At 42.3% G+C, this 22,062-nt stretch overlaps 2 protein-coding genes across 4 annotated transcripts in view; one reads left to right on the top strand and one right to left on the bottom strand.

Annotated features, from left to right (window-relative positions):
• Positions 1–509: 509 nt before the first annotated feature.
• MMGT1 (membrane magnesium transporter 1) lies at positions 510–9,311 on the top strand. Its single transcript, XM_077308299.1, has 4 exons — positions 510–662; positions 4,208–4,260; positions 5,261–5,364; positions 6,345–9,311. The coding sequence occupies exons 1-4, from the start codon at positions 578–580 to the stop codon at positions 6,505–6,507; spliced, it is 405 nt and encodes a 134-aa protein (XP_077164414.1). The 5' UTR covers positions 510–577; the 3' UTR covers positions 6,508–9,311.
• A 3,949-nt stretch (positions 9,312–13,260) lies between these two features.
• LOC143822753 (integrator complex subunit 6-like) overlaps positions 13,261–22,062 on the bottom strand; it is a 33,356-nt gene continuing 24,554 nt past the window's right edge. For 2 of the 3 annotated variants that reach the window (XR_013226250.1, XR_013226251.1), the window contains 8 exons: positions 20,134–20,349; positions 19,106–19,229; positions 18,233–18,375; positions 17,821–18,052; positions 17,047–17,427; positions 14,786–14,879; positions 14,002–14,398; positions 13,261–13,620 (listed from right to left, as the gene is read on the bottom strand). Coding sequence is in view for 1 of the 3 variants with exons in the window: in XM_077308298.1 (XP_077164413.1) it covers positions 14,299–14,398; positions 14,786–14,879; positions 17,047–17,427; positions 17,821–18,052; positions 18,233–18,375; positions 19,106–19,229; positions 20,134–20,349 (1,290 nt within the window). In the remaining 2 variants the exon portion in view is untranslated. Of the gene's footprint in view, positions 14,399–14,785; positions 14,880–17,046; positions 17,428–17,820; positions 18,053–18,232; positions 18,376–19,105; positions 19,230–20,133; positions 20,350–22,062 lie in introns of all 3 variants that reach the window. The other variant, XM_077308298.1, reaches the window with a different exon arrangement.

The raw sequence follows: 22,062 nt of genomic DNA, 5'->3' as shown, positions 1-22,062 counted from the left end.
ACATTGCTCATCAGATCAGTTTTGAATAAAGTAGTTAAAGAGCACTAGTCTCAGTAAAGACCACCCTTGGAAATCCCACTGCATCTTCCCCTTATTTAAAACAATCGCACTTTTTGTTAAAAACTAAAATGAGACATCATAAAGACTCAGAGCTTTATTATGGCAGGCGTTTTGTATACGACCGATGGTGTCTGACTAAAAGTTTCCGTCAGAGTTACAGTGTGTGTCATTTAAGACAGGGGTAGTCAACCTGTGGTCCTCCAGATGTCCATGGACTACAATTCCCATGAGCCCCTGCCAGCTGGCAGGGGCTCATGGGAATTGTAGTCCATGGACATCTGGAGGACCACAGGTTGACTACCCCTGAAAGCTGTCACAAAAACGAGTTGGTTTTGTTGTAACCGCAATACCTCACTGTACAAGTCCGCATCGCCCCGCCCTCCCGCCCTCTCACCTTTATAGGGGGGAGGAGCCCTTCTGAAACGTCATCGCCGTGCGCCGGAAAAAAGGAGTGCGTGCGCGGCCTCACTTAGCCCGCCCGCGCGCGCCCCCGGCGGTGGCTGAGGGCGGAGGCTGGATGATGGCGGTGTCCTCGTTGTGGAAGGGGCTGGTTGGGGTCGGGCTCTTCGCCCTGGCGCACGCGGCCTTCTCCGCAGCGCAGCGTAAGTGATGCCCGCGTCCCGCTTGGGGGGAGGGGAGTCGGGGGGTCTCGGGCCTGGCGCCCTAACTGTCGCGGTGTGCGGGAGGAGGGCCGAGAGCGGGAAGTTGAGGCCGGGGAAGGGCTGAGGACCCAGATTGTTCACTGCTCAGGGAAGGCTCGGCTTGACCCGCTCCTTGGAGCAGCTGCCTGAGTTGCGGGCGACGCTTTAACCCGGGCGTGGAGCTCGACCTGACCCTTCCTAGGGTCTGTATGCCCACTGGTGTCTGAGGATTGTCAGCCCTTCGAGGAAGTGATTTTTGAAGGCGTAAGGAAAGGCGTGACCAGTGTTGGGTTTTGCGCAGAGATTGGGGTTCCTTGGGTGGTGGAGCCATTATGGATGAGGAGCACAGGCAACACTGGAAAGGAGGGGAAGGGTTAGGAAGTGCTACTGTAATCAAGGAGGGCGTGCATATTGTCAGGATTCTGGGGCCAGGATAATAAGCAGGGTATGCCCTTGCCACAGTGTCCTCAAGAACAACATTTTGCTTCTTTCTGTTTCTCATTTTTAATGCATTCTTCCTCAGGAGCTCAGAGTGAAATGATGGAGATCCAGTTATTTCTGTGCGTGCACCCAGGAGTGGAAACTCAACCTGCTTCTTGTCCCCTTGAATTCTTGCCCTTTGAGAATTGAGCCAGCCTATCTATCCAAATAAGAGGCTTGCGACACTTTAGACCAGGGGTAGTCAAACTGTGGCCCTCCAGATGTCCATGGACCACATTGTAGTCCATGGACATCTGGAGGGCCGCAGTTTGACTACCCCTGCTTTAGACTAACAAATGGATTGTGACAACTTACATAGTTGGCTCCTTGATCCTTAAGGAGCTGACTATACATAGTGATCTTTAGGTGATATCTAGAAAAAGGCATGGTGGTCCCAAGAGTTGTATAAAAGAGGCCAACCTTCAATACAATTCTTAGAAGCCTGGACCTGATGAATGATAGGATTGGTATCTATGGTTGGACTGAGGGTTGAGGTATTGGGAGTGTGAGGCCCCCAAAAGATGAAATGAAGGTTTTTTTACAGTACGATTGTACCTAGCCAGCAACTGGCATTTGATGGCACCTTGCCTCTGAACATGGATGTTCCCTTTAACTGGTAGGACAATTAGCTGTTGATTGATCCATCCTAAATTAATTAATCCAGTCCCCTTTCAAAGCCAGCTATCCAGACTTCTATAAATGCTGATTTAGTAGAATCGTGCTACTTTATGTAAAGCCTAGAAGCATTACCTAAGTTTGCAACAGTACTGAGCAACAATTACTAGCATAACATTGTGCTTGAACCATTTCCACATCTCTGATTTTCTTCTCAGATAAAGTGATAGAAGAAATGCAAAAGCAGTCTGGATTTCAGTATAGTTGAACTGATAATTTCATAGGATTGTCCTAGAGTAAGGTGACCAGATTGTCCCACTTTTGGAGGGACATCTGGGGGTACCTGGCAAATTGTACTTAGGTTGAAATTATAAAATATATATTACAATCCTATTTTTGTGTTCTATGCATTCTATGAAACTTTTTGTTGCTCCATATAGACCAAATTTTTAATCAGCCCCCCCCCCCCCCCGGTCAATGGTGTCCCGCTTTACCAATGTTAAAATCTTGTCACCTTATCCTAGAGGTCTCTTTCACAGTATGTTAGCATGTTAATGTGGCTTAAAAGGCAAGCACTTTCCCAAAAAATCTGTCCCTTGTAGTCTGTCCCCCCCATCCAGCAGCTTGTATTCGGTTTACTACCTGTAAACGGTGAATTTTGATGCTGTTACAGCTACTCACACATTTGTTAGCAGTAAAGTGTTTTATGATGATAAATACTTGTTTTGAATACTTGTATAAGCAACTTGGTTTATTAGGTAAGAAATAATTATCAATACACGTCTTCCCAACTCTGCCACCTTAACCTTGGAACTATGCTGCAAATTTGCATAAATTTACGTAAATATGTTTTTAGTGAGTTCTGAAAAGTATATATTAGGTTGTGTAGTGCTGAATCCCTGTTACCAAGACTGATTAGAAATTCAACAGAGTTGAATCTTTTGCAGCAAAATAGGCTACATGGTTGCAATTAGTAGTAAAGACTGCATGGTCTTGTCCTTATATTTGGAAATGAGTTAATCTCTTGCATTTTTTGGTCATACCTCCCAGACACGTTTCTCTTTCTGTTAAGGGGAACAAGGTAGATGCATTATTAATCAAAACAGATTTTGAATATTTGTTTATGCCATTTCAAGTCCACCTTTCTTCCTTGCACTCCAGGCAGATTACACAGATTGAGTCAATATAATTAACAAGATGGTATGTTCAGTAAAACAATTAAATAGGATTTGGGTTTGTAAAACCAACAAGTCTCAAACCCAGAACTGAAGCAAAGTATAAGGGTAGAGATGACCCATTAAATGATGCAAAAATACAATGAGATCCAACCCACAGCGAAGTAGTGACCCCAGCCTCCAGTAATTCATCCAAGTAACTTTGTGGAGCTTTTGTACAGTGCTACCCTATTGCCTGCCTCAAAAGGCCATCTTGAATAATTCAGTTTTGCATAGTTTGCAGGAAACCAGGAGAGTGGGTGCCTTTCTGTTTTCCTCAGGTAGGGCATTCCACAAGGGGGGGGGCACAGTGGTGAAGACATGTGTAGTTGTTTGTTTTGACTGTTTGCAAACTGACACCTGCAGAATGCCCTGCTTGGATGAGCGAAGCTGTTGAAGTGGGGGTCCAAGATCATGAAGGGTTTTGTATGTTGTAGCCAGTCCTTTAAATTGAGCCCAGTAACTGATGGGCAGCCAGTGAAGAGACTGGCGAATGGGAGTAATATGGATGCTCCATCTAATCTAGCTCCCAAGAATAGCTAAGTTGCAGTATTTTATATGAATTGGAGTTTCCAAGTTGATTTTGACAGGAAGCCAATGTACAGTGCCTTACTATAACATCTAGTCTCGATGTTACTCTGGCATGGATCCAGTTGGCCAGATCAGCTGTACCAAGATAAGGGGACCTTTTTTGAGCTGAGTTGGTAGATACCTTCTTTCTCCTGCAATAGTGCTGGGTTCAGTATAACCCTGAGGTTCTTAACTGGGTCAGCTAAACCCCATTAAAAGTGAGAATAGTGGCCTTCAAGACCTCTGCTTTCCCAAACAGCAGTAATTCTATCTTTCCAGGATTTAGTTTCAATTTGTTCACTCTTAGCCATTTAACCACAGAGGACCTCTGCTGCACCACCAGATTAATATAAGGATATGTGTACATAGTTGTGTATCATCTGCATATTATTATTACTATGAATTACTTTGCCAAATGGTTTTACCTAAAGATTGAAGAGCATTAGGGGATCAGATTGCACCATATGGGATGCCACAGGTTAGGTCCCACAAGGTCACATTAATACTGTCAGAGTGAGACTCTGCATTTCTGATGGAGCTGATAAGTCAGTAGTGGGGTCTTTTTGTATATGCTCTGCATATATTTGAATGACATCAGTCATTCACTGGTATGTCTTTGTGTTATAGATCGTTCTTATATGAGATTAACAGAGAAAGAAGATGAAACATTGCCGGTTGATGTAAGTTATGCTTTTTTTCTATTCTATTGATGAGATACAGCCTTGTAATTCTTAAATTGTGTTTCAGGAACACATTTTAAGTGGCTTGTGGAGAGTTCCCTGTATTGTTTGATGTATTACTTTTGTATACTTAGTTAACACAACTGAATTGGAATAATTTCTGATTCCGCTAGGTTAAAACTTCAAACTTCTGTTGTGGCTTCTGAACTGTGTCTTGAGCTTAAAACAGATTTTATTTTGGCACGTGTCTCCTCTCATACAAGCATCCCTTTAGGAATTCCCAGCTCTCTCCAGTCAGTAGAAAGCTACTCTACTCCCCATGCTCAACTGAGCAAACAAGTGGTCCCTCTGGCATTTAGTTGTTTGTTTGTGTAGAGTTGTATGTCCTCCCATTACCTGAATCTTCAACTAATCAACTCTTCCTCCTAATGTTAGTTCTGAGGGGGATGAATCTGTTTGCTTTGCCTTGTATGATCAAGCTGAATTCCAGGCGCTACTCTTGATGCTGGTGCTACAGAACTATAAGAATCAGCTTGGTGTAGTGGTTAGGAGCATGAACTTCTAATTTGGCGAGCCAGGTTTGATCCCGTGCTTCTTCCATAGTGGAGGACCTTGGGCTCACCACAGCACTGATCAAAGCTGTTCTGACCGAGCAGTAATGTCAGGGCTCTCTGAGCCTCACTTTCCTCACAGGGTGTCTGTTGTGGGGAGAGGAAAAGGAAGGTGATTGTAAGCTGCTTTAACTCCTGGTAGAGAAAAGCAGCAATCTGTTTATTCTCATGGTGTTCTCACGAGGATAGGTATGGCAGGAAAGTAGCTTTCAGCTGTTTTCATGGCTGAGCAGGGGTTAACCTGGAGGCCTCAGATTCCAAGCTGTGTTGTACTTCTCTGAAACTGCTGGTGACCCCTGCTTTAAAAGTGCCACACACTTGGCTACTGGAGACTAAACCAAATAGGTTAATTTCTGTAAGATATTGATGTGTTCTTAATTTCTTTACAGATAGTTCTTCAAACACTGCTGGCCTTTGCGGTTACCTGTTACGGAATAGTACATATTGCAGGGGAATTTAAAGACATGGATGCCACTTCAGAGCTAAAAAATAAGTATGGTTGATTGTTGCATATCTTTTACGTAGCTTGTTATTACAATTCTTTTACTGTTGACCCCCCCCCCCCTCCGTTGGTTTTGTTTGCCTGCCAGCCAGCCTTGAAGAACTTTCTAAATAGGAATCCACGCTCTTTGTAGCATACCTCTGGCTGTGGAGACCAGGGCACTATGGCAACTGCTCGTTGTTATTATGTAATGCCAGACGGATGATAAGCAGACACTCACAAGAGCTCCCACTTTTCCTTATCAAAAGTGCAAGATACCTGCCCCTGTTGCCCTGATTCACTGTGGGACCAACAGGGTGGCCGTGCTGAAGGTGGAGTTGAGATATTGCACCAATGGACAAGGCAGGACCTTGGGTTTGACTCTATCCTGCTTTTCTGCTGGCATAATCTTACTGGATTCCCTTCTTCACTGCAGACGTATCCTATGTAGCTATTTGGCTATATGAGTCCCATTAGCCCTGGCGCAGAGGCCAAAAGGAGCTCTTCCCTGTTGCAGTAGTGGAGAAGCTGGCAGAATCCAACCCCTGTTGTGAATGTTTCTGGCATCACCTGCACTTCCCCCCCTTCTGACCTCAGTTGTCTATCGTTATCTCTTTTTGGGGGGGGGGGGGAGTGGACACTATCTGTAAGCATTCAGATCTCATTCTGCATCACCTTTATGTGCCATTGCTGTGTGCTGCTGCTGCTGCTTACCTGAGGGTATCAGTTGAGTGGAGAGAATGAATCTCAAAATTCATTAAATAATGTACATCTGCTATGTTGATTAGGACAGTTTTTAAATATTTTGATTACAATTCTAAACATGCTATTACAGAAATAAGTTTCACAGAATTCAGTTAGACATGCTAATATGTGCCCAGGATTTCAGATTTGGCCCTCGTGTATTCCATTTTGATCTACACAGAACTATTGACAGTTAATTGTGGTGACTCAGCATTAATTTCAGTCTCTTTTTCTCTTTCTCTTTAAAGGACATTTGACACATTAAGGAACCATCCATCCTTTTATGTATTTAATCACCGGGGCAGAGTATTATTCCAGTCCCCAGATACTGTCCATTCTTCCTCCAATCAGGATGCTTTGTCCTCCAGTGCATCATTGAAGTTGCGAAAACTTGAACCTCTCCGCCGTTAAAAAGATTTTTACAGATGATTCTAAAAATAGAACAGGACACTGAGCTATAATATTGAAGTTGAGGATGTAAAACACTTTTTAAATTTCTGGAGCAGTATTTATATTGATCTTCCAGACTTTATAAAATATATATATTATAAATATATATAAATATTAAATAAGACCTCTCAACACTGTTAATGACTGAATTGTAAATTGGCAGAACAGTGTAAGCGGTTGCTAGAATTATGCTGTGAAAACATACCTTTTATCTTTCATCCATTAAATACTATTGTGACTAATTTCACCTAAAACAAATTCTGTTATTAAAAGACAGATGTTAGTTTTATGCAACAGAAAAGCACACAGAAGCCTTGTGGGTGGCTTGTTGTACGGTTATGTTGAATGCTGAGGAAAGGGATGTTCTGGGTTTAGTCTCTTCTCTTCTTTGCCCCCCCCCCCAAAAAAAAAGACAATGATTGTGTTACTTCCATGTCTTTGGTACTATGGGTTGTAATGTCCACAGCTTCACATGATCAATTTGGAAGGGAAGACCTGTTCAAATTGTCTGACATCAGGTGTAGTCATATAGCGGTGGCAGATTTTCTCACCCTGACTTGTTGCTAGTGATACGTTTCTTTTGTCTATTGGTCAGTGCCCTACAGCATCCTGGAAAGGCTTACAGCTTTTGAAATTGCAGTCATTCAGCAATTCTGGGGAGGTGTGTTAAATTATATTGCTTTGATCCTGTTTACCTCTTGTATCAAGTCTCACACCTACATGCTTTTATTGCCTATATATTGTGGGGACTGGAGCCAAAAGTATGGCGGAATTACACTGAATCCATCCTTGCTGTGAAAAGTAAGATGACAGCAGCTGTGTTTAGTTGAGGGAGTGATTGCTGAATGTTGTAGAATATGCATGGCACATTCAAATAGGTGGCTATGCTGAAGTTTCCCAAATTTGTGCTGCTAAGCAATGTATTTTGATTTGAGTGCATCCATTTACTTGCATACACCACTTAATGGAAAGGTATTAGGAAGTTTGGTTCATACTGTGGAGGAGGCACTGCATTCCTCATTGAATATGTTGAACTTGTTTTTTCACTGCTTTATTGCTCTTTTTTTACTTGCCGTGCTAAAGTTCTATAAGATTTTTTTTCTCATTCATCTGCCTTGGAGCAGAGTGGAATGTTCAGGTGGTGGCAATAGATTCCCTTCAACTTGTGCATGTGAATACCCACAGAATGTAACTGATTAGCATTGCTTACAGATTTTACCTGCCATTGAAGGCCAAGTCATGCGTATTCCCTGTTAAGATCCTGTTTACCTCTTGTATCAAGTCTCACACCTACATGCTTTTATTGCCTCTATTGTGTGCAATGGGGACTGGAGCCAAAAGTATGGCGGAATTACACTGAATCCATCCTTGCTGTGAAAAGTCAAAGGGCAGCAGCTAAGGACTGTATGTTTAGTATCTTATAGTAAGAATTCACCTACATTATCGCTTGAGAAGTGCAGTACCAGGACACAGGTTGCACATGTGTGCACATGAACTGCCTAGCTGGTGGCGAATGAACATCTATTTTGCTTTTAAGTCAATGCATATATCAATTTCTACATGGAAATAATCCTATTGCAGGAGAAAGTATGGGCAAGACTGCTGTACACTGAGAGCCATTTGTGGTTGGAGAAGGCTAGGAGTTAAGTGGGCTTTTTACCTTGACTGCTTTTTCACTTCCTACTGGTTACTGGTTATAAAAACTAGCATTGATGGTCATTTTTGATGCCGAGGTCTCGCCTAACCCAGATGATACTCTGCTCATCTCCCTTGAGGGGACAGACTAGCAGTGACTCTCCCAGTATATTGGAAAAATACCACCAGCTCCATTAAACTTTACCATCCAGTACTCAAAATCTAATTCATATTGGAGAACAGCTTCTGAGATTTTTTTCAGCCAGAGCTGTGAAGCTTGTGGCTTACTGATTTCATTTCAGTCGTCTCTTTAAAGCTCTTAATGGTCATCACTCTATCCTCTGAATACATGGTTGCTGTTTAAATTGGATAGTTTTGATTTTCTTATCCACCGTTTCAGAACTTCCACCCTGTAAGATCCAGTTGAATAGGCTGCATACAGGAGCCCCTCGTGGTCAAATTCTCCATAGATTTGAACAGGATCAGAGTAGTTGGGAGAAATATCTTAACCCATGTTTATAGCACAGTCAGGTTCATGCCTTGAAATAAATCCTCACCTCATCCAGTAGGATGAACTTCCTAGTGATTCTTTTCCAAATTACAACCACAGTAGCACGTAGGCTCTTTTATACAGAATGCTTTGGTGGGGTCCTCTGGAGGAAAATCACAGGTGTGACATGAACAGACTTTATAATTTCTAAATATGATGGTGATGGAAGAAATGGCCAGCTAGTGGTTGGGAAGAAATGCAAGAGTTCTAAAATGCCAAGTACTTTTTCTTGATGTTGAATTTATCCTTGGTAGCACTTTGTAGAAGTCTTATTAACCAGTTTATCTAATAACCTGGTGGGAACCTGTTCAGGCTGCATAAAAACTGTATCAGTGTTCCTGTTGCAGCAGGTATTAGTAGAAGATGGGAATCTTGCTTTAGGCCTGAAGGCTGTTCCCATTTCAACCCATTTGTGTTTACAAAGTTTGTAGGCTCTTCAAGCACCTTCTTGGCTGTCTAAAGTCACAAGAAGTAGTCACATTTACTCTTCCGCATTGATGGTTATATCACAAAGATGTGCAAGCTTTGTTTTCCCTTTTTGATCTTGCAATGTCCAATAAAGAACTAATATCATTACAAAGTATGTTGAGGTTGGTCTTTTTTTCAGGCTTCGCTTGTACAACAAACAGGTCTGGCTGTTTATCCTGAACAGAACAAGTGTGATATTTTAGTTCCAATATGAAGATAATTGATGTTATGTAACAGGTGAGGTGACAGAACTCTTTCTGTGGCATGCATTAGCCAGCTGGTAAAAGCTCATGATTCAGTTAAAACTGACAGGTCAGGCAGACTTTCCCTCTAAACTCCATGTCTTCTGAATAGAGGGCTTGGTTTTACATGGAATATTCAGTAAGTACCTACATCCCAGTCTGAGGAGGTACAGTTCAAAACGCATTTACTTCCTCAGCTGCTTGGGGTGGGTATTGAATATCTAACCAGGTATTGCATAAGACCAAAACATTCCAAAACCTCTCTGCAGTAAGGTTCAGTTGTGCTAACTGTTCCAATAGCAAGCCCCTCCTAGATTATACTGGGGTCTATGAGAACAAACGGGTGTGATATAAGAAGCTTGTTGAATTGGAAGTTGACAAATGCTGTAATCAGTTGAATCAGCCTTTCTCAACCTTTTTCCTGAGAGTGATGTCAGCAGACCACTCCTATAGTACAGAGACAGCACAAATACTTTCAGATGAACAGATCCATACCTGCACTGTGGGCTGGCTACCAGTTTATTCTTCATCACCAGAGGGAGCCTGCAGAAACAGGGCTGGGGCAGGCCTATGCCACGCACCCCTCCCAGAGTACTCACCTCTCTGGACCTGTCACTACCATGTGCAATGAGGCTCAGCGGGGTCCCTTCCCACCCCCTCGAGACCCATCATTGGCCATGGGGGAAGGGGGAGGTCGGCATGACTATATGGTCATATCACTGATAATTTTTTAAAACATACAAAACAATACCTCCCACCCATTTCACAAAACCAGAGTTAAATTAACAGAAGGCCTAGGAAGCAATTTATTTACACCTGTGTGCTGCAGAAGCACTTCAGCAGCACACAGGCAGGATGAAAGCACAAACAACTAAATGGAGAACCTGCTTAAACTGCCTTTGCAGACAATTTTTGGATTTTTATGATATCTTTCAAAGTTTGAGTATGGTTGAAATATCCAGAGAAACATTAGCAAAATACTTCTGGCAATTTCTAGGGGTTTCTAAATCCTTAAGGACATGTAGAAATAGAGCAGAGAGGATTCGAGAGCAGCTACAGCACTGAATTACAACATGGAAACTTAGTTCACTGGCATAATAAAGAATTCCAAGGGATGATTTATGTCCCTCTTAAAACTATGGTTCCTGTGACTCTGCAGAGCAGCAATATTTAGAGGCTCAGGAGCTGCATATGGCTGTTCTGGACCCCATTCCCCAAAGGGTCACTAACACCACCAGCCAGTAGGCCTAGTTTTGAAACTCCCACTCCTGGCAGGGCCAGACAAGTTGCAAGCCTCATGGCAGAGCTAGAAGCGCCCATCCTCTCCACCACCACCTTCATCTCTATACTTGACCATCCCAGCACTCAGGTGACTACAGGGATGAGTGAGCTGGCCAGAACAAAGTAAAACTGAAGGTGACACCTGTGAAAAAAGCAAGTGGGCCAGTGAGATTGATGAAGGTTTACTGTTCATTCCCAGCCAGCTTGCTGTCCTCCAGGCACACTGGCATTTTCACTCTTATCTGAACTACTCTGCCTTGTGCTGATGAGGTAGAGGGGGTACCCCCTTCCCTCACTGCATACAGTAGACATACGAATTATGGCAATAGTGAATGTGGCTCTGAGTCAACTGAAGCTCCACTGCAGTGTTGGGTCTAGTTTAAGTTGGTAAATCTGACGACATCTGGAGATACATCTGAACATGGCTGTATGCCTTGATATGCCAAAGCCAGTTTTGAGAAATATGTTGTGTATTAAGTCAAAACCCAACAGGGCTGGTTAAATGACACTAAGAGAGCCAGCTTGGTGTGGTTAGAAGTGCGGACTTCTAATCTGGCAAGCCGGGTTTGAATCTGTGCTCCCCCACATGCAACCATCTGGGTGACCTTGGGCTCGCCACTGCACTGATAAAACTGTTCTGACTGAGCAGGAATATCAGGGCTCTCTCAGCTTCACCTACCCGACAGGGAGTCTGTTGTGGGGAGAGGAAAGGGAATGCGACTGTAAGCTGCTTTGAGCCTCCTTCAGGGAGAGAAAAGCGGCAACCAGCCTTCCTCCCTGGTCACAAAACAGAACACTGAGCTGCATCAAGACCTTACCTGCTTAGGAATAATAACAAAAACAAGCCATCTTGAGTTGGCCAAGTATAGAGGTCATTCATTTTACCTGTCAGCTCTCAATGCCTGTAATCATAAACTAAATCTCCAGTTCCCCTCTCTGGAGATGCTATGGGCAGAGCACATCAACTACAAAGCACTTGCTCCCTTGTGCAAAAAAAGCTGCACACACAATTAAGGCTAGATTTATTTTTAGCATTTGGAAATACTGCTTTGCAGGCTTCTTCCACTGTATTTCTGGCTCAGTTCCTTGATTACAGGAAGAAACTGGAAATCATGACCATCTCTGCAAATTTTTATTTTAAATCAATATTAGCCCTCTTCTTACAGAGCTCAAGGTGGCTTACAATACTCTAAAATATTTTGTAATCATTAAGATATAATTGTTTCATCAGCCAGGCAATTGGCCGGTCTAACTCTGTTTTGTCTATTGCAGGGGCAGTCAAACTGTGGCCCTCCAGATGTCCATGGACTACGATTCCCATGGGCCCCTGCTAGCATTTGCTGGCAGCGGCTCATGGGAACTGTAGTCCATGGGAATCTGGAGGGCCGCAGTTTGACTACCCCTGGTCTATTGTGATGAGCAGTTGCTTTAGGGCACAGGAACAGAAGAACCTTTTGCAACTCTTGCTCCCTAAGATGCTTTAACGAAATTAACTTGGGACTTTTATGCATTTGGAGTTGGTGTACCACCATTGTGTCACAAACCCTCCCAATACACCCATGTGTGCTTCTAGATCTAGTCACCCAAGGTCACTCCCATTATAAGCATCTACTTCATGACAATGAAGTTGTAGGACCAGGCTTTGCTAAGGCAACTGTGACAGCAAAGCAAAAAGTGCTGACAACAAATTACCTTAGACTCAAGCCTTTTCTACAAGCTGCTGAGACTTTGTCACATTTGTACTCCTCGGGCCTTCCCCCTGTGGACAGTTATTTCAGACATCCCCATGCTAACAGCGTTTCAGTAATTATGGCAGGCTTTCTCAACCACGGTTACATGAAACCCTGGGATTTCAAGTCCTTGCTAATTCAAACAGGAAAAATTAAAAAAAACAACCAGTGAAATATATACAAGGTGATGATGCACAGCTAGAGTGGAATCATACACTTCAGCTTCAAGGGCATTCCCTTCGATTAACGGACGGTCAGACCAGCAATCCGAAGATATTCAACACAACTTTAGTTGTTCTCCCTTTGCATTAAGTTCCACTGCCAAAGCACTAACAGAACAGGTGATTTATGGCACAGCAGCAATGAGGCTGTCTTGTGCCAAGCAATGATTCTCTGTGATGAAAGAACGGTATAATCGCAAAAGAACTGATCAAGGACAATGGCCAGCCAAAAAGGGAGCAGTCCATGCCTCTTCTCTGTGACTGTAGCACAGTTCAGCTGTTCTCTTCAAGGGATCGTGTGCCAGTGACAGGAGACACTGCCTTCTCTCCCCTGAGTAAAACCAAAATCAGGCAACCCAGTTCTCAGCAACAAAGAAAAAGGAGATCGTTAGGAAGAAGTATAGACTGCAGGAACGTGAGCAGGCTGGCTGACAAAAGCACAAGTTAGTTCTGTCCTGTTCCTTAAGAGTGGGAGAGAGGAGGCAAAGAACATTAGTGAATAGGGTGTCTTCCAATTTCTTTTGAGTGTTTGCAGGCTACCAACTGGATGACCAGACACTCACCAGCACCCCAGTCAGATTAGGCACTTCTTAGAAAATCATAAAATGATTTTTATTATATACAAGTGCTCAAAAAAAATCTTTCATATATATATGTATATGTACATGTACGCACACACACAATCCAATATATCAAATTAAGGATCTGATAAACACTGTCCAAAATAATTTCATATGAATCTTTATAAAGTAAATACATATATATAGATTTTGGGGAAAGAAAAGGGTTGTGTTTTTCTTTTAAAAAACCCAAAACACAAAAAAACCCCAAAGTTTCCTTTAAGCGCTTCCAAAGCCAAGTCCACGTGAAGAGTCTCCGTCCTCCTCACAAGATGAAAGAGAACTGAAGTCTGGACCTGGGGAGCCTCGGGTGCGCTTTCATAATGTCTGCAGACAAAAGAGAAGAGAGGCTGAGGTAGGTTGCTTAGTGGCTCCCAGGGACAGTAGTCACAGGGCTCCTGTTAACTTTCCTCAACCCAGTCTAGCAGCTGCTTTACTCTCAAAGCCTACCCTGAAAACTCATGCCTGGCTTGGCTAGCGATTCTCAGGAAATTTTGCCTTCAGGTCTGTAGTGACAACATGCACTCCCAACCATGGAGGGAATCTCTCCCCTTTGCTTTGCTTTTAAAGGACAAAGGATCTCTCCAACATCATCATCAGTGAAGATAAAAGCATATGCCAATTTTCTGTTAAATGCCATCGACCTGCTGTCTAAAGCGGTGTTGCAATGTCTTAGAACAAAGGTTCAAATGAGAAAATTCTGATCACCTGCAGGAGAGGGCAGCACTGGGTATTTTCTTCAGCCCACTGAGCAGGTCAGGCCCTCCAAAGGGGGAGGAGAAGGGAAGCCACACCTTCCGCAGCAAATCCATCAGGGTCACAGCCCGGTTTTGGCGAGACAGGCTCTCAAACGTAAAAACTCCACCCCTTCTTCTCAGATTCCAACAGAAAAACCACCTGGCTGCCAAGATGACGGGGGCAGCAGCTGCCACGTCCTCTTCCACTCCTCTGCGGCACAGCAAACTCGTTCTCCCTGGTCCGTGCATTCGTCTGTCCGACTCACTATTATCTACTGTTGACATGATTAACTTTGTTGGGCGGGCTGCTGAACTCTATTTCCTCTAGTATTCTCTCTAAGTGCTGTATTAAGACCCGTTTTTTAAACCTAAGAAAGAAAGGGGGGAGCAATTTAATGTTCAATTTGCAACGAGTCTTCAATTTTCCCTTCGAAACACTGTGATTTTTTTGCATTACTACAGAACATGGAAGCAAGAACATGGAAGCCCAACTTCTGGCTTCTCTCCAAAATCAACTTTGTCACGCGATTTAGCATTAAGACCACCATCAGCCTGGCGAAGACCTAAATTTCGCTTAAAGGTCCTAGGCCATGATAAAATCTTCAAGGCCATCTGTAGTGAACATTTACTTTTAACATTCAAATAAGAGAATCAGCCATCTGATCAATATATGTAAGGGAGCAATTTTGAAAAACATTTGCAATGTATGAAATTAGTGGAAGGCAGTCTACAATGCAACTTGTCTTGATACAAACCTTGATGCTTCCTTGATAGCAAATTCAATGAAATATTTTTGAATTTCCACAGGGCCTTGTACTTCTTCAAGGAGAGAGAAGATTTTTTCATAATCTACGACAAAAAGCAAAACTAGTCAGAAGAAGAAATCTAAACTTCCCAAGGCCTTGCTTCCCAAGCTACTCTTAAGTGCAAGCCTCCCAACCCCCACCCTGTAACACAGCTCCAGCTAGCCCTTTTGTAGGTATTCATACCTGTCACTAAAACAAAGTTTGGTCTTTTAACTCAAAGGGCTGACAGCACATAATTGGAACTTGCTTGGCTGCCTCGTTTACTCCTGTAGTGGCAGAAGCCTTTCCTTCTATGACTGCCTTTCCCCACTTCCTCTTTTACAATAACACAAATCTAGATACAAGTCCTGTAGCACCTTACAGACCAACAAGATTTTCCGGGTGTGACTGGAAGATGAAAATGTACTCCCACTGTTTTTTTAGTGTTGTGGCTTTTAATGTCGGATTTATGTCTTTTGCATGGGGAACTTCTTGCCTGATGTAGAGAACGCAAGGCCACTGGAGATATTTCATGGCATATATAGCGCTGCAAGATGCAAAAGTGAATGAACCTGAGAAGGAATGGCTAGTGTTGTTAGGTGTGGTGATTGTTTTCTCAAAGTGAATATGGGGACGGAGTTGGCATCAGGTCCTGGTCCCAGAGTCCATGTCCATATTATGGAAGAGCACTGTTGTCAATGAGAGGTTATTTAACATTAAGAAGTTGTCTGTGGTAAAAAAAAATTATCCCAATATCTGTGAGAAGGAGTATCACTGACCAGCACAATTTGTAGATCACTAATGCTGTGCTGAATCAGTCTGAATTGGTGTTAAGTGACCACTAGTGGTGTTCCGTTGTTTTGTTTGGGCCTATCTTGTAGCAAGGTATCCCTTGGTATTATTCTGGCTTTGGGAAAGGCAGTGGTGCACCATCTATTTTGCATGCAGAAGATCCTAGGTTCAATCCCTGGCATCTCCAGTTTAAACTACCAGGTAGAAGGACTATCCAACAGAGCTTGCAAAGTAGCTGATCCTGTGGGGAGAGCTCACTGCTGGTTCTGCTGGAGCTCTCTTCAGTTCAGTCAAACAGCCCCAAAGAGCTCCAGCTGAGCCAATGGGAAGACTGCCCCCCTCCTGGCTCTTTTGCAGGCTTTCTTCTTCAGTCCTTTTAAATGCCCTCTTTTTTGAGGGACTGCAGAAGAAAGCCTCAAAACAGCTGAGCAGTGGGAGCAATCTGCTGGCCCTCAGCTGTTGTTCAGGGTTGTCATTAATTCCCAGGTCTCCCAAAAAAAATCCCAGATACATTTGGGATACTGAAATATACCCCAAAAATACCAATAAGGTCTTTTTCCAAGTATATTTTCAGTTCAGATAGCCCCAAATGCACACCCCAGCTGCAAAAAATGGTTTGTTATGCTTAGAATACTGACTGGAAGCATGTGTGCATGTTGGGTGACAGTAGGTTACTCTAGTATAAGGTGGTTTCTATGCCATCAGTATGAATTTGTAAAGTGATGTCTAGAAAACGTGAATTTTCTTGTATGGACTAGTTCATGGTCTTGTTGATAATGGGGTAGAAATTTTCTAAGGTGCTATTAACCTTGTCTATAATTGTTCTACTGCAGAGCAACATAGCTACCCACTTAAGCATGTATCTAGTATCTTTACTAAGAATTCTAGTATTCTCTCATAGCACTTCTTTACAGTTCAGCATCCACTAAAACATGCACCCATAGATGCATAAAGTGTTTTTCAAAAAGGTTTCACACCTCATCCCTAGAATGCATATCCTATCATTCCTGACCTTATCCAGAAAGTATTTACTGAATTATACTTTGAACGTTAAGTTATTAAGACTGTAAAATATTACTGGAGGCAGAAGGATTTCTGCCCCTGAAATGCTGCCTGGGGTGGGAGATGGAGGAGAAAGTCACCCTCCATGAGCTGAAATCCTTATATTCCCTAAAACATGCAGCTCGATCCAAGTCATGGACATGACAATCATCATGAAATGAATGGCTCTTGCTTCCAAAAAGCCTGTTTAGAAGCGGAACAATGGGAACATAACCAAGAGTTCCTTCAGCATAAAATCATTATTAATAAAGTATTTATTATAAAGTGTAACAACATTTTTTGCACTTTTTAAAAGTAACCCAGGCGGTTTAATAGTTGTTCTCTCTTTTCAAGGGGACCAAAGCTTGTCAACACTTTGATCCCCCTTTAATACTTACTTCTTCCAGGCTTGCGAACTTCCTTCATTACTTTGATTTTGATAACTTCGTTGTTCCCTTCAAACATACTGGGTGTGATTTTCACTGAATTTGGCACAGTTCCTGATGAAGACTCTGCTGTTAATTTTTGGTCCTCTGCTGGCATGCCATAATTTAAGGGTCCACGAACAAGGGAGTTGGTAACAGGTCTATGGTCCAACCCATCCTCTCCGATGCAATTCAAATCATTGGGCAGAGAATCTACATCATTAGGCAGATCATTATCCACAGAAGACGGTGGAACCTGGTTTGTCAACAGCCCATCCACCTGTTTGTCCAGCAGTTGGAAGTTTTCTACTTTCTTCTCATCAGTGCTTTCTTGGACCATATTGCTGTTGGCATCTGCAAAAAAAAAAAAAGTTTTGCACATAACTCTAACGAAGGTGTTTAAATTAGAAAGTTGAAAAGCTTGTCATAGGCCACTACCAAAGGTGCTCTAAACCAGCTCTGCCTCGTTCTCTAGCACTCTTCTTCCCCAATGTATTTTAAAAATTACCCTTTGTTTCCAATACATTTGGGCTTCATATGTGGGTGTGGCTCTGTCACTTTCAATAGCCGTTTTGATACCGGCTGCAGCTCCCTGCCACATGTATATACAGTGGCAAAAAAAGTTTGCAGTCACAGAATGTACTAGACAGCTTGCAGTGGTAAAGGCAGTTCAAGAATAGAAGCCACAAAGGCATCAAGAAAAATTAAATTGGTTAGCAATACAACTCAGCTGCAATTCTGAAATACCTTTGTAGCCTGGCAAAGCTTTGAGGCTGGGGGTGGATGGGGATCCTACAGCCAATGCAGGTCCCTTTCCACCCACATGATTGGCAATCACTGGCAGTGACTGGGGTCGTCTCAACAGCGGGGACATGCTGCGCCGCCTTTTCAGAGAGGCAGGAGTGTTGGGCTCTCCTGGACGCTTGATTTTGTTCTGAGGCCCAGCAACAAATTCATCTGCTTCATCAATCATCATTCCCTGGGGGGAAAAATCAATAGCACTACTATAAGACCGATAGTACATTTTTATTATTTTGACACCCCCCCACAGACCCCCGCACACCGTTGAGAGAAGCAATTCCACTTGCTGCACATCCCTGTAAATTGCGAATGAAGTGAAGTGCCAATGACAGTAGAAAACAAAGCTGACTGTGCCTACCTTCTTATCCTGCTTGAAAGGATTACCGAAAGTATGAAGCCTTTTGGGTTGGTCTGGGTCAATTTCCCGAAGCGGAGAAGGCATCATCTTCAGATATTCCTGGTAGTTCCCCATCTGAGCCACAGGAACACTGTGAAGGCAGTCTGCAACCATTGCAAAGAAAGGTGATGTCACAATAACAATTGATGGTGAAGTGTTTGAATGTGTTCAAAAATGCATTTTTCTTGGATGATTAGTGCTGGGTACGGAGACCATACTACATAAGAAAAGGTCCAAAAATTGTAAATGTATCTTTATGCCTTTTCTGTGTCTATCGATCACTTTAAAGGTAAAAAAGCATATTATAAGACAGATGTAACTGGAAAGAAATGTAGAGCCCTCTTGTGACTTGGCTCCGGAAATAAAAATGTGATTCTGGCAATTAAAAAAAAAACATTTATCTTTGATCACAAACTGATGAGTGGTGATTGCAGTATGGAAATCAAACATCGAATTGCTCTGGGTCAGTCAGCAATGATGAGCTTGAACTGAACATGGAAAAGCAAGGACATAAGTCTGACTACCAAATGTAGATTACGTAGTTAGATCTATCGTATTTCCAGTAGCCACTTATGGCTGTGAAAGTTGGGTGATGAAAAAAATCAGACAAGAGAAGAATCAACTAGTTTGAACTGTGCGTTCCATGGATAGTAAAAATCACAAACAAGGAAATACTACAGTGCATAAAGCTTAGAACACTTTAAATAGTTAAGGTATTACTTCATCACAGGATTTAGGACAAGATAACCCTTTCCTTCAGATTCCACCCAAAGAAACCCAAACCCATATTTAATTTCAATCATTCTAACACTGATACAGCAGGGAAGCACTAACCTTCATCCTGGCCCAGAATAAGTTTGTGCGTTTTCAGCAAATTAGTCCTCATTCTTGTCAACTGGTCTAAAAGATTGCGACGAGGAATATCGTAAGCATTCCGGTATGCCTGAGGCTTTAAATCCTATTTTTGGGCAAACAGAACAGGATTTAATTAATCCAGCCCTTCCATCCATCACCTGAAATATTTTTAGATTTTACAGCTGTTCAATAATCTGATTTTCTTTATGGGCCTCATGTTTTTGCCAGGCAGCTTCACATGGCTAATTGGTACAAGTGGTTTCAAAAAATGTATGGATTCATTGTGAATTCTATAGTGCCCCTTGAAAGACCTGAGTAACTGAACATCTACCCAAAAAACTCCAATAAAGTTCTAGCATGAGAGAATAAAACTGTGCTGCCATTCTTGCCCAAAAACCAGCTGTGAAGAGGTTAACTTGGAGCATGACAGCTGCACTTAGCTCAAAACTGATCTTCGCAAAGGAGGCACAAGTTGAACCCCATCTTGCCAGTCAAACTTAATTGTGTTTTTCTCTATTCCCCTTGTTAACGCAGAGATAAGTTACGTCCAGCACACCGTAGTTCAGATGCAACAAACCATTTTTTGTAATGGTGTGAACTAAAGTGGGGATCCACAAGCTCACATGTTCTATTCCTGCTCCCTCATGTTTGTTGATATAACTAAGGAACTTCCATTCTTTTGGCAAATCAGTTTAGCATGACATCTGAACTACAAACTATGCTTTTCTCTTTTCCTTACAGACCAGGATTAGAAATTGATATGGCTTGGAATTCTGGGCATGGAAGAGAACAAGTCATAGTTCGTGGCTCTGACAAAATGTCTTACTGCAAAAAGCAAAATTCTTTACATTATCATGTACAAGGGAAGAAAAACTCCAGGTTCATTTATAGAACAGGCCATGGTTTGTCATTGCATCTTAACCAAGAATTATGATATAAGCACAGAAAAATCCTTTCATTTCCAAGTTAAAAAAAATGAAATTATGAAAATACTATTGTGAAATTACCTTGTTTAAAAGTCCTATATGAAAGCCAGCAAATTCTTTAACATTCATTTCAGGCAGCCTCAGCGGAGATTCACCTGAGATACCTTGAAGCAGCTGTTTGAAATCCCGGCTTTGAATCAGGGAGAGGCCACTGGAGTGATTTTTCACTTTAATGCCCGTCTCTTGTGGCGCTTTCTTACCCACTGACCCTATTATTCGTTCCGATTCTATTTTTGTCTACAACAGAACAATACAGCATGTTAAGAGAAACAAATGTCTGTACATGGCTCTAAAGCACAATTCCAACTACATCCGAAGGCAGCTATGGCCTGCCTCCTCCCTACGTGGTGACATAGATCAGGGAACGTGTGTTATAAGCCTTGCTAAAGAGCCAAGGCAACAAACTAGAGAATCTCATATGACATAGCTAAGGTGCACATGCCTTCAAATTACACAGGAAGGTTTCACAAAGTGACCTTAAAACTCTAAAATGAGTCATAATGCAAAACTGTTAAGTTAGCAAGCTAATCCATGAAGCTTTCTCCATGTTGTTTAAAGGCACCAAAAATACAAAGCAGTGAGCTAGCATTTCTGAAAATGGCTACAGATCTCTTCATGGAAAAGACAATGCTCATCTAGAACAGGGGCAATCAGTAAACTTAAGCTTCACAAGATAATGCAATAGAGTCCCACCTTGCTGCCTGTCTAGTTGTGGTTAGTTATATTTGCATGCTATACTGGAAAAGATCTGTATAACAATGAACAAAAAATTGGACTACTGTGATGCATGTGGATTTGAACATCCCAACCAGAGACAAGATTCAAAGAATGGTGTAACACAAGCATTTCTGAAGCCTAGCAGTTTCAGTAGCAGACTATGATGTGGAATAGGACCTTAATGCCTGGAACAATGAAAGGGTCAAATTTTCCACTATAGCTCTGGCATTTTAAACTAATTTTTACTGGAACAAACTGCAAGTTGCTTACTTAACTAGAAGTGGTGCAATTTAGAATGCCTGTATTAACTGATATCCAATAATATATTACTCTACTAAGTTGGAAAGTCTAAAATGAAAATTAAAACTACAGCACTTGTTTACATGTAGCCTAGAACTTCTGTATCCTGATTCAATAAGAAATTTTGACATGGAACTTGGTATTTTTCATAAACCACTTCCATAAGAGCCATGTGAATGCCTTTGACACAAGTAGCATTAACATACATTGTAAACAGCAGCCATTATTATGATTAATAGAAGGCACTTGGATGGCTTGGTTCTGCATACAGCAAAACATATGAGGATACTGCCCAGAGAAACTTAAGGCGCTAAAGGCCACTGTAATCAATGAGCACTTAAGCCAAAACGACTTCAGCAGGACCTATAAATCTGTTTCTCTTTCTACGGACTGTGTCTTGGTTTAATATTTTTGCCATTCTGCTACTTGCAGACATCAGTATACTACTTGAAATTTCAAGGATTTTATTTGCAGAGGAAGGCTTTTTCTAAAATCCCACTACCATTCAGAGTTAGCAAAATAAGGGGGATACTGCCCCTTTGAAAGATAGCAGAACATGTATACTACTTCTAACAGTGTATAGCCAGAAGCTATGATGTTTATCCACTCTATGGATAATGTGCTAGTATTCTTAAAGAATTAACCACCACTGGACAGCGAATGTGGTACAATGGCTAGAGTGCTGGACTAGTATCTGGGAGCTTCCAGGTTCGAATCCTCACTCTATCATAGCCTTCTGGGTGGACTTTAGCCAGCAACATTATCTTAACCTAACCTACCACAACAACCAGGGTTATTGTGAGAATAAACTGGAGGAGAGAACACAATCTCAGGCCTCCCCCCATAAGGGATTAAGGTGGGGAGGAGAGAGACAATTTATATAATTCCTTTATAATTATTTCAGGTAGACCTATACTCTTCAACTACCAATGC

This window comes from Paroedura picta, chromosome 13 (genome assembly GCF_049243985.1).
Source record: "Paroedura picta isolate Pp20150507F chromosome 13, Ppicta_v3.0, whole genome shotgun sequence".
Classification (NCBI taxonomy): Eukaryota; Metazoa; Chordata; class Lepidosauria; order Squamata; family Gekkonidae; genus Paroedura; species Paroedura picta.
The sequence above is the reverse complement of the archived record's forward strand: the minus strand, read 5'-3'. Positions and strand labels throughout refer to the sequence as shown.

What these genes read in the sequence shown, in the direction of transcription:
- MMGT1 (XM_077308299.1), top strand. Translation starts at nt 578, where the DNA reads ATGATGGCGGTGTCCTCGTTGTGGAAGGGGCTGGTTGGGGTCGGGCTC. An exon ending in ATGAAACATTGCCGGTTGAT is followed by an intron (nt 4,261 to 5,260) that starts GTAAGTTATGCT and finishes ATTTCTTTACAG; the next exon opens with ATAGTTCTTCAAACACTGCT. An exon ending in ACTTCAGAGCTAAAAAATAA is followed by an intron (nt 5,365 to 6,344) that starts GTATGGTTGATT and finishes TTCTCTTTAAAG; the next exon opens with GACATTTGACACATTAAGGA.